Consider the following 14,929-nt stretch of genomic DNA (forward strand, 5'->3'; position numbering starts at 1 on the left):
TACTATTGTAATTGTTTTGGGGTGCCACAAACCACGCCCATATAAGATGATGAACTTAATCGATAAATGTTGTATGTGTTCTGAGACTGCTCCACTGACAGGCTGTTCTCCTTCTCTCTCCCTCTCCTCAGGCCTCCCTATTCCCTGAGTCACAACAATAGTGAAATTAGGACAATTATTAACCCTGTAATGGTCTCTAAGTGTTCAAGTGAAATGAAGAGTCGCATGTCCCTCATTTGAAATCAAAAGTTAGAAATGATTAAACTTAGTGAGGAAGGCATGTCAAAAGCCAAGATAGGCAGAAAGCTAGGCCTCTTGTGCCAGTTAGCCAAGTTGTAAATGCAAAGGAAAAGTTCTTGAAAGAGATTAAATGAGCTACTCCAATGAACGCATGAATGATAAGAAAGCTAAACAGCCTTATTTCTGATTTGGAGAAAATTTTAATGGTCTAAAGAGAAGATAAAAAACACCCGTAACAGTCCCTTAAGCAAAAGCCTAATCCAGAGCAAGGCCCTAACTCTCTTCAATTCTATGAAGGCTGAGAGAGGTGAAGAAGCTGCAGAAGAAAAGTTTGAAGCTAGCAGAGGTTGGTTCATGAGGTTTAGGGAAAGAAGCCATCTCCATAACATACAAGTGCAAGGTGAAGCAGCAAGTGCTGATGTAGAAGCTGCAGCAAGTTTTCCAGAAGATCTAGCTAACATAATGAATGAAGGTGGCTACACTAAACAGCAGATTTTCATGTAGGTGAAACAGCCTTCTATTGGAAGATGATGTCACCTAGGATTTTCATAGCTAGAGAGGAGAAGTCAATGCCTGGCTTCAAAGCTTCAAAGCTTCAAAGGACAGGCTGACTCTCTTGTTAGGGGCTAATGCAGCTGGTGATTGAAGCCAATGCTCATTTAACATTTTGAAAATCCTAGGGCCCTTAAGAATTATGCTAAATCTACTCTGCTTTTGCTCCATAAATGGGACAACAAATCCTGGATGACAGCACATTTGTTTACAACATAGTTTACTGAATATTTTAAGCCTACTGTTGAGACCTACTGCTCAGAAAAAGAGATTTCTTTCCAAATATGAGTGCTCATTGACAATGTACCTGGTCACCCAAGAGCTCTGTTGGAGATGTACCAGATTAATGTTGTTTCCATGCCTGCTAACACAACATCCACTCTGCAGCCCATGGATCAAGGAGTTATTTTGACTTTCAAGTTTTATCATTTAAGAATTACATTTCATAAGGCTATAGCTTCAATAGATAGCAATTCCTCTGATGGATCTGGGCAAAGTCAATTGAAAACCTGGAAAGGATTCACCGTTTTGGATACCATTAAGAACATTCATGATTCATGGGAAGAGGTCCAAGTATCAATATCAATAGGAGTTTGGAGGAAGTTGATTCCCACCCTCATAGATGACTTTGAGGGATTGAAGACTTCAGTGGAGGAGGTAACTGCAGATGCGGTGGAAATAACAAGAGACCTAGAACTAGAAGTGGAGCCTGAAGATGTGACTGAATTGCCTCAATCTCACCATAAAACTTTAATGGATGAGGTCTTGCTTCTTATAGATGAGCAAAGAAAGTGATTTCTTGAGATGGAATCTACTCCTGGTGAAGACACTGTGAATATTGTTGAAATGACAGCAGAAGATTTAGAATATTCCCTAAACTTCGTTGACAAAGCAGCACCAGGGTTTGAGAGGATCGATTCCAATTTTGAAAGGAGTTCTACTGTGGGTAAAACGCTATCAAACAGCATTGCATGCTACAGAAAAATCATTTGTGAAAGGAAGGGCTAATCGATGAGGCAAAGTTGATTGTTGTCTTATTTTAAGAAATTGCCACAGCCATTCCAACCACCCTAATCAGTCAGCAGTCATCAATATTGAGGCAAGACCCTCCACCAGTGAAAAGATTACAACTCACTGAAGGCTCAGATGACGGTTAATAATTTTTAGCAATAAAGTATTTTTTAATTAAGGTAATGTACATTGTTTTTTAGACATAATGCTATTGCACACTTAATAGGCTACAGTATAGTGCAAACATAACTCTTATAGGCACTGGGAAACCAAAGAATTCATGTGACTCGCTTTATTGCGCTGCTATTTGCTTTACTGTGGTGGTCTGGAACCGAACCCAGCAATATCTTCAAGGTATGCCTGTATTCACAGAATTAATCAGTCTGGTAGATATTGCATTTTTAAAAAATGTTTTCCTTCTAGTAAATAAGAAATATCATTTGTATTCTGATGTTTATTCTTGTAATCATTTTATTCCTTTGATGTTCATATTGCAAACATCTACAAGCTTTAATAGACACAATGCAACATTCTCATTCAGATTTTCACATTTCACAAGAATGACACGTTAAAATGATCTGTAATTTAGAGTGATATTGGAGACAATTGCAAATGTCTTTAGCAGCAAACAAAAATATCTTTATATAAGCAAGATTCAAACAATTAAAAATGAAACGTTGTTTCAAGTGACATGTAATATTTCCAGAAAGTAGATGTGTCTGTCACATTGCTTTTTGTTGCTTTTGTCGTAGTATAAAAATATTTCAGGGAAAGAGTAGGGTTTTAAATCAGCCAAAAAGATTATGTGATAACAAACACAATTGTATTCTACCTCAACCCTGGCTTCTGGTAAGACGCTGGGAATTTTTGGTGTTATCCATAATATTCTGCTTCTATGTCATTTTGAGAATATTCTATTCTTGTTTAGTTTTGTTAAATCGATTCTTGAATCAATCTTGAATAAAGCATTGCTTTTTTTCCCTCTTAATTTGACTCTCATTCTGGTACTTTATATAATCTCTGCATGTTCTAATTCCAAGATTCAGGATCCATGAAATATCATTTCAAGTGGATTTAATCCAGTACTCTCAATTTCTTTACCCCTTGTACAGCAAATGCAATGTCACTATCCCATAATAGCCTATGTCTTTTTCCAACTGTTCTTTCTTTCAGACTTTAACAGTGATATATGGTAGTTTGAATTTTAATAAATAATAAATAGATAACCATTTAAAAAAGTTCCATTCACTTCAGCAGAGGGAATATCCTAATTTATAATATGTATTTCAAATTATCGGTAAATTCATATCAAGAAATGGGTAACTCTTCAACGCTCTGAAACAATGAGTTTGGCAATTTGTTCACTGGTATCTTAGTACCATGGAATAGTACATTAAGCTCATGTGGTAGAATAGTTCATACTACATAATTTTATTACTGTAATTAAACTAATTTTGAACACCAGTATATAGTTTAAAAAAATATTTAGACAAGAATAATCTTTAATTCTAAAGTTAGTGAGTTAAAAATAAGTTACCTTGTTGTCAAGGATGTAGAGAAATTGGAACTCTCATACCCTACTGGTGGGGGTATAAAATGGTGCAGCTGCTTTGGAAAACAGTCTGGCAGCTCCTCAAAAGATTTACCATATGAGTCAACAATTCTACTCCTAGGTATATACTCAAGAGAAATGAAAACACATGTCCACACAAAAACTTATATACAAATGTTTATAGTAGCATTATTCATAGTAGCCAAAAAGTGTAGACAATCTAAATGTTCATCAAGTGATGAAAGTTTAAACAAAATGTGGTATATCCATACAATGGAATATTATTTGACCATAAGAAAGGAAGGACTTAGTGAAACATGATACAACATGGATGAACCTTGAAATCATTATAATAAGTGAAAGAATCCAGCCATAAAAGAACACTTATTATATGATTTCATTCATATGTTCAGAACAGAGAAATTTAAAGAGACAGAAAGTAGATTAGTGGTTGTTTAAAGCTTGGGGGAATCAGGAGGATAGGGGGTTGATAGCTAAAGGGTGTGGGTTTCTTTTTGTGGTGATGAAAATGCTCTAAAATTGACTATGGTGATGGTTACAGATATCTGTGAATATACCAAAAAACATTGAATTTATACTTTCTTTTTGTGGTGATGAAAATGCTCTAAAATTGACTATGGTGATGGTTACAGATATCTGTGAATATACCAAAAAACATTGAATTTATACTTTAAATGGATGAATTGTATGGTCTGTGAATTATATATCAATAAAGGTGTTAAAATAAATTACCAGTAATAATAGCTAACATACTATTAAAAATGGCAACTACTGTTTGAAGCACTTAATTTACGCATTTAACCCTTTTTACAAACACTCTGATGTAGGAAATCTTTTCTCTCTATTCTACAGATGATGAAACTAAAGCAAAAGGCCACGAAAAAGCACAGCTGTGGTCACATAGGTAATAAGTGGTAGAGACAAGTGTTGAACCCTGGCAATACAGCTCTAGAATCTGTGCTTTGAACTAAGATTCATAATCAATTATTAAACCCAGGCTCTAATTATCTATAATCATATAATTAAAGAATAGAGGAGTATCTTGTTATTTGATTCAGTCTATAAATATTTATTGCTGGTCTACTTTGTACTAGGCACTTTTTTAGGCATTGAGGCTATGGCAGTATTTCAAAATCCAAAATGACAAAGTGCCTGCTACCAGGAGGCTTACATTCTAGAACATGAACTTTAGAATCCAGACGAGCTGCATTTAAACCTTAGCACTATACCTTACAAGTAGAGTGACTAAGTTTCTTTACCTTTTTGTCTACATTTTCCTCTTTGTAAAATGGAAATGATAATTTTCCCACATCAAAGTGTCACTATAAGAATTAAATGAGATAATATTTGTAAAGCATTTACTAAAATGCTTCATACTCAGTACATGAAAGGTGATAGCAGTGGCAGTGATAGTTGTAGTAATAGTATTTCTGTCATTATCACCATCAAATGTAGTTAATGCCCTGGACTTCATGTAAGAGGGAGATATAGCCTTCTAAAATTTGCGTGAATAAGATCATACAGCTACTTGTGGACACAGGACTGTAACCTGAATCTTCTGATTTCAAATTTCATGTTCTCTTTACTGATGTATTGTCACTATCTGCACAATTTTTATGTATCTCAAATTTAGATAAAACAGAATAAGGCGATAAAAATACCTAGATACATTTACATGAATGTGTTCTTTTGAGATGGTGATCTACATTTTAGAAAAGAGATAGTAAACAGACATGTTGAGAAGGACATTTAGGCTTAGTATTATTATTAGATTCACCAGTGTCTTTCTTTTAAAACCAACAGCTCTCTAAGTTGATAATAGAATAGAGTTCTGAACTATAATGTCACATGTGTCAATCTACTAAAAAATATAAACTGGGCCATGATAGTTATATAGAGATTTAAACCAAGTAAAAATCAATTAAACTTCAAGTTCTGATATTTTTTAAGCTCAGATTGTAGGAGGGCAGATATTCCACAGGTATAGTATTAAAAACCTGACTCCACAGGCTTCTAGTTTGTTATGTTATAAACACACACATGCACACACATGCACACACAGATGGGTAAAAAACCTTCCTAGTTTCCTCCATCTATTAGACAAGTATTTATTCAGGATCTACTGTGTGTTCAGAGTGGTAAATATTTTCATTTTGACAATGCCATTCAGAAAAGTTACCATCATAACACTGCCAATGTCATTCTGATAAGTGCTTCTTGTTAAATCTTGACCACTATCGGACATCTCAAGTTGATATTGCACCTGATCCAGTTGACAAAAATTTAGTGATGGTTGGTGGTTTATTGAGTGAGAATTGTAATCAGCTTTCAAAATAAATCTTTGCTCCTCAGGTGCATTGTCTCCTGTACACATTCGGTTCTATCTCTTTCCTAATCAGCAGGCAGGGTAGTGATTTAGAATAAGTGCTAGTGTCATTGTCCTCTAGTAGGTTTCTTCCTCTTTCTGTTACCCGTGTGTAGAGATGTGACTTCTGACTCTAGTCTTGCTCCTTTTACTCTATTGTTAATTTTAGTGATTAGAAATTCCTAATAGCTGTGTCCAAGAGGACAGCTACTCTGTAAGCAACAGCAATACACAGGAATACCCTACATGAAGCCAGAATGAAGACAACTGCTGTGCTTTACACTGGTAAGAAAAGGAAAAGAGAAGTGGTAAACCTGGAGATGGGAAAAAGAAAGAGTTAAGGTTTCCCAGAGAGGCTGCATGCAAGCAATACTCTTTTAGGTTATAGAGCTCTTTTCGTATTGACCTCACCCTTTGTGCTTGTGTTCGTTCTGAATGCACAGCCGGAAACAGACAAAGCTAAAACATTTGGTTCCCACCAGTCATAAAAGCACATAGATTGAGGAATACCAAAAGCATTTGATTTTATTTCTTTCAACTGTACTGATACAGCTACAGCCTCAGTGTATACATGACTAATTCTTCACTGCGGTGATGTATCTGCCATCATCATCTCCTGTACTGACTAATACTGTGTGATATAGAAGAAAAGAACTGACTAAAAATTGAGGATATTCCCTTAGTTGGATCATACTCTTGACATTAACAAACTTTACTTCTCTTGTACACTATGTCTTGCCCCTCTTTTTCATCAATTATATTTAAAAGGCTCAATCAATTTAGAAAATTAGATATAATAGGAGAAATATTCATTTACTGGTAGTAAGAGTTAGAATTTATTCACATCAGGAAGTTAATAAGAACATATGAAACTACTTGACTAGTGTATATTATAGAAAATTCTGAGCCCATAACATTCAGACTGGTTAACTTTTCTCCCTCCCTCACTATATATAATTTAGTTTGGATAATGGTTTTGTTGATTTAATGTTGGTCATTTTGAGGCCAGTTTTTAAATAAAGGGATAAAAATCAATGTCTCCATTAAAATAGAAGTTGCTTTTCAGCATGTTTTTCGCCTTCCAACATTGATTTTCTTAAAAATTTTTCTGTCATCAAATCTGGTATCAATTTCCCAACCTACTCACATGCCTGCCGATATATTTCTGTTTTTTTCTTTTAACTCTAATGCTTGCCTAGCTGTCATGCAATAGGACCCACTCGTGGTGACAGATTGTGTTGTGTCTGTGTGCTATGGATAAATGCAAAGACTATCATTTTAATATTTCTCACTTGATCTATTTTAAGCTTTTCTCAATAGAAATTCAAATAAGGGCAAAAGTAGCATAGCACAGGCAATGCTCCTAATTAAAATATATAATTTAGGGAATTATAATATAGGGAAATATATATAGGGAAATATAGGGAAAAATATAATTTAGGGAAATAAATACGTATTTTCGAGTTGTCTTTTTTCACTGCAATGGTGAGGAGGTGCTCACCTCAAAATGTTGACTAACCTTAAATATTGATTAAGTCATTAACTTTTCAATAATTCACTCATTTATTGAGATAGATATAATTAACATTTTCATATCTTCACTTGGCTCACTAAAGATTTTAATGCTTTTGGAGTGCTCAGTCATAAGTGGTAAACATCTAACTAAAATCTACTGCGTTCTTGAAAGCAAATTCTAATGGAGCAAACATAAAAAGGTCCATTGTGGTTCTGCAAAATGGAGAATGGTATTTTTTTAAGGTTATATTCTTAGATATGGAAAGTTTTGAGGGGTTTTTTTGTCCATGAGATTATTTCTGTTGGGATATTGAAAGTTTTAACCTGTTATTTAAGAATTTATCATGCATAATAACGAGAGGTATTAATGTTGTTTGTTTAAAGATGTTAAAATCCAGGGACACTTTCTTAAAAGAGATTACTTAAGGCATTTTCCTCAGGCTATACCTTCACAGACAAATAGAATTCTAACACTAAGCTGAATTAGTGTTAGAATTTCAGATGAAATTCAGATGGCTGAATTTGATCAACACATAAGGACAATATGAATATCTTAGGGTAAAAATAAATAGCCAAAATGGAAGGGAAAAAAGCACACTTTAATTTTCTTGGATAATAGAATTGTTCCCATGTCTGAATACTTGCCTTAATGTCAATTTTGGAAATTCAAGTTATATTAAAATTGACAGGAAAAAAAAATATCCTCTTGATCTGAGAATAAGCCATTGGATTAAAAAATATAGAGCATTCATCCTCTTACTATATTAATTGTATCTTTCTTTGTATTTACCCTTATTTCAAAATCAACCCTACCTCCACCCCAATTTTCTGTGATTCTTTGTAGTCAAGAAGGCTCTTAAAGAAACGTTTGCATAATTGTAGAGATGACAGGGAACTGAGATAAAATTTGAGGAGAAAGGACTTTTGGGAGCATCATTACTAGAGATGTAGATGTTTGATCTGGGGGAGATCAGAATAGGCCACTTCAAAATATGTCTCTCTCTCTCTCTTTTTTTTTTTTTGTGAGGAAGATCAGCCCTGAGCTAACATCCATGCTAATCCTCCTCTTTTTGCTGAGGAAGACCGGCTCTGAGCCAACATCTATTGCCAATCCTCCTCCTTTTTTCCCCAAAGCCCCAGTAGATAGTTGTATGTCATAGTTGCACATCCTTCTAGTTGCTGTATGTGGGACGTGGCCTCAGCATGGCCGGAGAAGCAGTGCGTAGGTGCGCACCCAGGATCCGAATCTGGGCCGCCAATAGCAAAACGCGTGCACTTAACCACTAAGCCACCAGGCCGGCCCCCAATATATGTCTCTTTACCTTGATTATTTTCTCTCAAAGAAACTTTGATCTCTGCCCTCACTAACTGCCTAAACGAATTTAATTCTGGGTATGGATAGACTGGGAGAGTGCTTGCTAAGCCCATTCCAAGTAAAAGTAGAAGTTATCCTTTGTAAGAGATATTTACATTTATAAGGGGAATCTCCATTTGTAGAGCTATCTCCTTCTCTGTACCAGGAAGAAGGGGGATGACATTACCTCTAGAAACTCTTATCAGTGAGGAAGGCGAGGACTTAAAACTGCATACTCTTGTTTACTGTGCTTTCTGGTAATCTCCTATAGCTTACTCCCCCACCCCCAACGTCCTCCTTTGTCTACCTGAATATGCTATTTAAGGTGAAGACCTCCACCGTTTGTCGAGAAACTCAGTTTCCCTGGGTCTCTCCCATGTACACATGTTATATAGCTTTGTTTGATTTTCTCCTGCTATTCAGTTTCATGTCAATTTAATTTGTAGCCTAGCCAGAAAGGACCCAGAGTGAGTGGAGGATACTCTTCATCCCTTTCAGATCCATTTGTTATACAGTGTATTCTCCTCTACAAAGTGGAATGAATTCGAAGGACAAATGGCTTAAATGTTTCTGGAATCTGAAAAATTAATTTAACCTGTCTCCTGAGGTGGATAGGAGAAAAAAGAAGTCTCCAAAAAAAAATGAACAAAATGACTCTAGCAGGATGGCTTCAGAAGGGATTTAGTTGAACAGAATTTAATTAAGGTGCTTCTAAGAACCACTAAAATTAACCTTTAGAGATAGTATCCAATGCTGTATAGATATTTTTGTTTGTTCCTATCTCATGAATTTCCCACCAGCCTAGTTCTTTCTTTAAGAAACGTGTTTATGTTTGAGATAAAGGCTCATTCATTTAAAAATGGATGGAAAATAAGTGATATAATGAGAGAATATCTAATTGGAAGAATGTCTTTTCTTGACCAAGGCCTATGTTGGCTAAGCTTATAAAAATTTTCTGATGCCCATCAAAGATTTTTATATGGCTCTTCATATTGTTGCATGAGATTTACAATGTTATCATATCCCTCTACTGAAACCACTGAAAACTGCAGCTGATGAAAACAGTTTCAGTAGAAGAACAAAATTGCATACTATTGCATAGGGAATATTGACGTTTTTTAACAAATGTATCTGTAGTAACAAATTGGAGCTGATTTTTGTTTTTGTTTTTGTTTTGTTTCGTATCCTTTGCTTCCTTTGCCTCCGTTTTATCCTAAATCAGCGGAAATCCGAGGGAAAAAAGTCAGGAAAGGTAAGATTGTGAATTTCAAAGAAAATTGATTTAAAAATATGTTGTGCTATTTTTCTTAATTTCTGAAGCTACACTAGTTATTCCCTGGTGTTAAAACTGTAAGTATTTAAGATGACATATGTTGTGGTTCTGCCTTAAAAGAGCTTCAAGCTGAGCTGTCTCCACATTTTGTATCACTTACACAGTCCTGGAAGCAATTTTCAAGTCTTATTTTATTTTATTTTTCACCAACACTTTCTTTTCCCACTGTGCCAAAACAACATACTGCTGGCAGCATCACTTTCTGAATGTTCTGGTAATACAGTTACTTCATGATAAATTTTAGCAATAAAAGGGACCATTTGGGTGTCAATTCACAATTTAGCAGTGACAGCAAAAGTTTGTGAATATGAAGCATGATGATGTCTGATAAGGTCACAGGGAAAATACTATAACTAAACATGGTTAATCAGCAAATTGATGTTCTCTGAGAAACTGGGCTTTTATAATGTCATCTTTCAGTGTGAAAATTTTAAGTTCTCACATATATATAAACAGTCTAGCTTTCTAGAAAATTTGGTTTTCTACTATTAAAAAAATAAACTATATCATCTCACACATATTAACTTTTAATTACTTCATTTGTTAAACTGCACCACCACTAAAAATAAACAGTTTTTCGGTTGTTTGCTGACATTTCTTTCGTAGAATTTACACCTTGGTTTCCTCACCATGTTTTGAGGTTGAAAGAAATGAGTTTCTCTTAAGCTTCTGATGGAAGATATTTGGAAATTAAATTCAGTAAGCCTTAAATGCTGTCCATATTTGGAACCAAAACATTACCATAACTGTATGCTAGGTTAAATGTGAGTATAATCTTTAAGATGAATTATCCTTTTCTCGTTTGAGGGACCAAATTTTATGTTTGAAAGAGAACTTGACAAAGGGTGGTCTAGGCTATGCCAGAAATAATGTGTGAGCCCTGGATGTCTTTATCAAGTGTGAGAATTACCTGAAAATGAAACCTGACTAGAATGTCAAGATAAATTTTCATTAATGGTTGAGAGATAAACTAAAAAAATAACATTAGAGAGTTTTCAATCAATCTACCTTTCTGAGAGTTTTCAAATACCTGTCTGAACTACCTTATCACTGTGGCCTTAGAGTGAAGTCTTTTTGAGAGTCAGCTCCTCCCAGAAGGCAAAAGATCATAGAAGAGTTCTCCAATCACAAGGCAGGAAGCAAGGGTAGTAAAGTGTCACTAGCTATATAAAGTGAAAGAGAGAGAGAGAGAGAAGCTCACAGATTTTAGGGGTTCTAACATTCTCAATCATTCTGGTAAATTTAGAAATGGACCTGTTGCTCAGTTATTTAAAAGTTGGAATTTTGAAGAACAGAAATATTGGCAAATTTTATCTAGTGTAGTTATTCTATAAATAGGGAAACGTCTCTGTTTTAAAAAATTAGGACTCTGTATATAGCATTCTGGGCTGAACTCATTTTCCTGTTCAGAAAACACCTGGATCATGAAATTTTAACATAAAACACTTCAATAGTAGACATTAAAACAGTAAAGTAATTACAACATAAGGAGCAATGGAAATTGTGGTTCTTAGAGAAGGATAATTTTTTTTTTTTTTGTCAAATAAAAGCAAATCTGGATTTAGGGAGAATCTTTATTCAGAACAGGGAGAAGGCTCTGATTTCAGAAATCTGCAAGGGTCTTAAAATCCAACAGAAAATGGCATTTCTTTTTTAGGGTAAGGAAGGGCAAGCAGAGATAAGCAGATTCCTTTAAGAAAAAACTGGATAAGCAAGATAAATGACCAGTGGGGTTCGCCAGGAAAAGTGTCTCACTGTGGTTGGCTGGATCCCAGGAGACCTTGAAAAAGGGGACACAGTCCACTTTTTTAGTGCTTGCTCATTGTTTGGGAACAAGCAGAGCTAAGGGGTTTGTAGGAAGCACATGTACCTGACTAAAGTTTGGTCAAGACAAAGCAGAAGGTAAGAAAGGGACAATAATGAACATTGTCATTTTCCCCACTACCTATCTATACCAAAGTAAGCTCAATAAAAATAATTTACTAATATTGTGCTTACTCTAATCTAAGCACTCACTGTGTGTGTGTGTATATATGGATATGTGTGTATATGTATATACATATATATATGTATATGCATACCTCATACATATTTAGTCCTAACAATAACCCTATAAGCTCTTTTACAGATGAGGAAACCATGACACAGAGAGCTTAAGTGACTTTCCTAAAGTTACAGAGCTCACAAGTAGAAGAGCCATGGTTTGAACCCAGGCAATCTGTCCAGAATATCTCTTTTAAAAAAGAGAAGAGAAAAAGTTGAAATCATAAAACAAATACTTCCTTTATCTCAAAATAATTGTTTTATTGTATTTTAATAGTTACATTGCATATATTTTATGCTATGTTTCTGGAAGAATAATATTTTTAAAAGTTTTTACTTCTATCAACTATGATGATGCTACAGACGCATCATCAAGCCATTTTCACTAGTCTATACACATTCTATACCTAGCCTGATGTAATACAGTTAACATATACCATGGAGATTAGGTCTGTCCTCTGACGCCCTTTATTTTTGGTTCATTGCATTTATGTATACGTTTGAAGGGTATGTGGGATATTAAATTCAAGAAGCTATAAACCTTAAATATATTAAGTGTCAGAATATTCATTAACTTTGGATTTATTGCAAATGTTTCCATAAAAAGTTAAATTAATCTCTTGAACTCCTGAACTTCACCTATTTAGGTTTTTTTAAATATAAATTATAAAATATGGTTTTTATATTCAGTTTAGTTCAGAGTAAGTGAAAAATATGAGGATCCTGCACTTGTGAAAAAAAAATAGGGCAACACGTTATCTTAGCAAAGAATGAAGTATCTAAATGAATGCTTTATTGTCTTTTAGATTCTAAAACATCAAAGGACCTAGAATTTCTCTATTTAAATTTAAATGACTTCAGAGTCCTCACCAAATAGGACCTATTTTCAGATTCTAAATCAGAGGTTTAAGTTACAGAGATAGGCACTTTTTTCTACCTCCCTCCTAAAAGATTATTTTTCAGAGAAGCTAGTGGCATTCAAAAAGCAGAATAAAAGCAAATACCCCAGTCCATAGTTCATTCATTCTTTAACCAGTTGGTATTCAGCTGGCTAATAGCTAATTAGAGGGGAAAACACATTTCAACATATAGCCACCTGTGATTGAATAAACTAGTGTAAGCAATGTTTGTTTTCAACTAAAAGAAAGAAGTACAATTTTTTGAACCTGGTTAATATTTAAAAAAAAAAAAAAAAGCATTTCTTGTTTAAATACAGACTGGTTCCCTTAGTTAGCACTAACCTGAAAATTTCCATGTAGATGTTTTTCTTCCAGATCCCTCCCCCTTTGGCTAAACCTGAGTCTAAATTGCCCTCAAGGTTTGCCCAAATGGCCATTCTTGTTAAAGAGTATGTTCACCAAAGTGCTAAACTGAAGATGGCAGAAACAGAACTGACTGAAATCCTCAAAGGAGTATATTTCTTATTTCTTTATATTTGCTTGAGGTGAATTTAGAAAGTGGCTTCTTTCAGTCTAGGCTGGTGGGTATCAGAAAGAGTAGCTATAGTAGCAAAGCAAGTAAAAGCCATTTTCTGTCATCGGCCTATCTTCTTCCAGACTCCTGCCGTATGTGTAATCGTTTGCTCCAAGGCTTAATGAAGAAAAGGGAGGCAATGAGAATGTTTGTGTGAATATATATTAAAGTACCCATTTTACTGGCTTCTCCAAGGTACTTCTTCATCCCTTATCCTATTCAACAATCCAGAAATATTTGGAAGTTCTTTCTTCTGAAATTCTCTTAAATATATAATTTAGGAGTTTGAATATGGAAAGGCACATTGAAATATTTTTAAAAGGTTATCTCCAAATGAAACTAATTCTAAGGGTACGTTTCTGAAGAGATGTATCCACACACTTGGGCTTTAGTGAAAGATTATTTTCATACATTATTTTTTGGAGTATTGTGATCTAGTAAACACATGAGGCTAAATCTACAGCAATTGTGAATGCCATTTCTTTTATACTAACCAGTTTTCCTTATCACTCAATTCACTGTTAGTAATGCTATGAGAAAATTAAATCACACTAAGATCTCTAATCTAGCATTACCGCCTACAGGGAAACCCATTTACCTTCTTCCTATATATGATCCATAGATGTGCTCTTCCAGGGCTACTGTACTGCAGGTACACTGTGAGCACTTTTGTAGAGTCTTAACAGCTTTTCATTTTGCCTCGGAATGGATTCTTTATTTAACTCAATGGGTAGAGACTGAAAATTTGCTCAGTGGCAAAAAGTGGCAGATAATTTGGAGGACACCTCTGCCTTGATCTTTTTGGATTCTCTTTCCGTGCTTGTTCAGGACTTCTGCTCGCACCTGACATTCAGTGTCACAACTGTTAAATGTAGCCATCACCACAGATAAATGTCTATTTTGTCTTATATGTTTGTTTTTGTTGATTTGTTTTTGTTCTGGTTGATTTTTGTTGCTGTTTTTATTGATTCTGTGGCCCCTATACATACATATGTGCATTCCCTGCATCTATTTTCACGCGATTATGAGGACTCTATGATTTGAGCATTGTCCTCCCTTTCTATGATCATAACTTTATTGTCTGCCTTGTATTATCCTATCTGGTTGCTTGAGCTTTCCCTTCATTAGGTCCTCCAATTGGTCAGTCCCTCTTCATTTTAACCACTTTACGAAATCTCTTCCTGGTTACATTTATCTCCCCATTTCATCATTGCCATCTTTGACTTTTCATCCTTGGCTTCTCATTCTGTTGATAGTGCCAATTTCCAGTTGTAGTTCTCTCATAGATTGTATTCTCCACAGGCCACTGAACACTATTTAGGGAGAAAAAGTACAAAATTGTAGTGAGGATTTAGCTTACTGCACGTTCATAGTATTACGCTTCCATTGTGCCTGTAGGTATTGCTCAGAAGTCTTTTTATTCTCCTGACATTAACTTTCTATCCCAGGCCTTGAATGACTGTCTCAAAC

General features: G+C 34.9%; 1 protein-coding gene across 2 annotated transcripts in view; it reads left to right on the forward strand.

Moving 5' to 3' along the window:
- Window positions 1-14,929, forward strand: part of LOC131401210 (protocadherin-11 X-linked-like) — a 399,191-nt gene that overhangs the window by 54,842 nt on the left and 329,420 nt on the right. Inside the window, exon 2 of one of the 2 annotated variants that reach the window (XM_058536299.1) lies at window positions 9,833-9,862. The exons of the other annotated variant lie outside the window; for it this stretch is intronic. Coding sequence (XP_058392282.1) covers window positions 9,833-9,862 — 30 coding nt within the window. The remainder of the gene's footprint in view (window positions 1-9,832; window positions 9,863-14,929) is intronic. 2 annotated transcript variants of the gene reach the window in all.

Source organism: Diceros bicornis, chromosome X, assembly GCF_020826845.1.
Source record: "Diceros bicornis minor isolate mBicDic1 chromosome X, mDicBic1.mat.cur, whole genome shotgun sequence".
Classification (NCBI taxonomy): domain Eukaryota; kingdom Metazoa; phylum Chordata; class Mammalia; order Perissodactyla; family Rhinocerotidae; genus Diceros; species Diceros bicornis.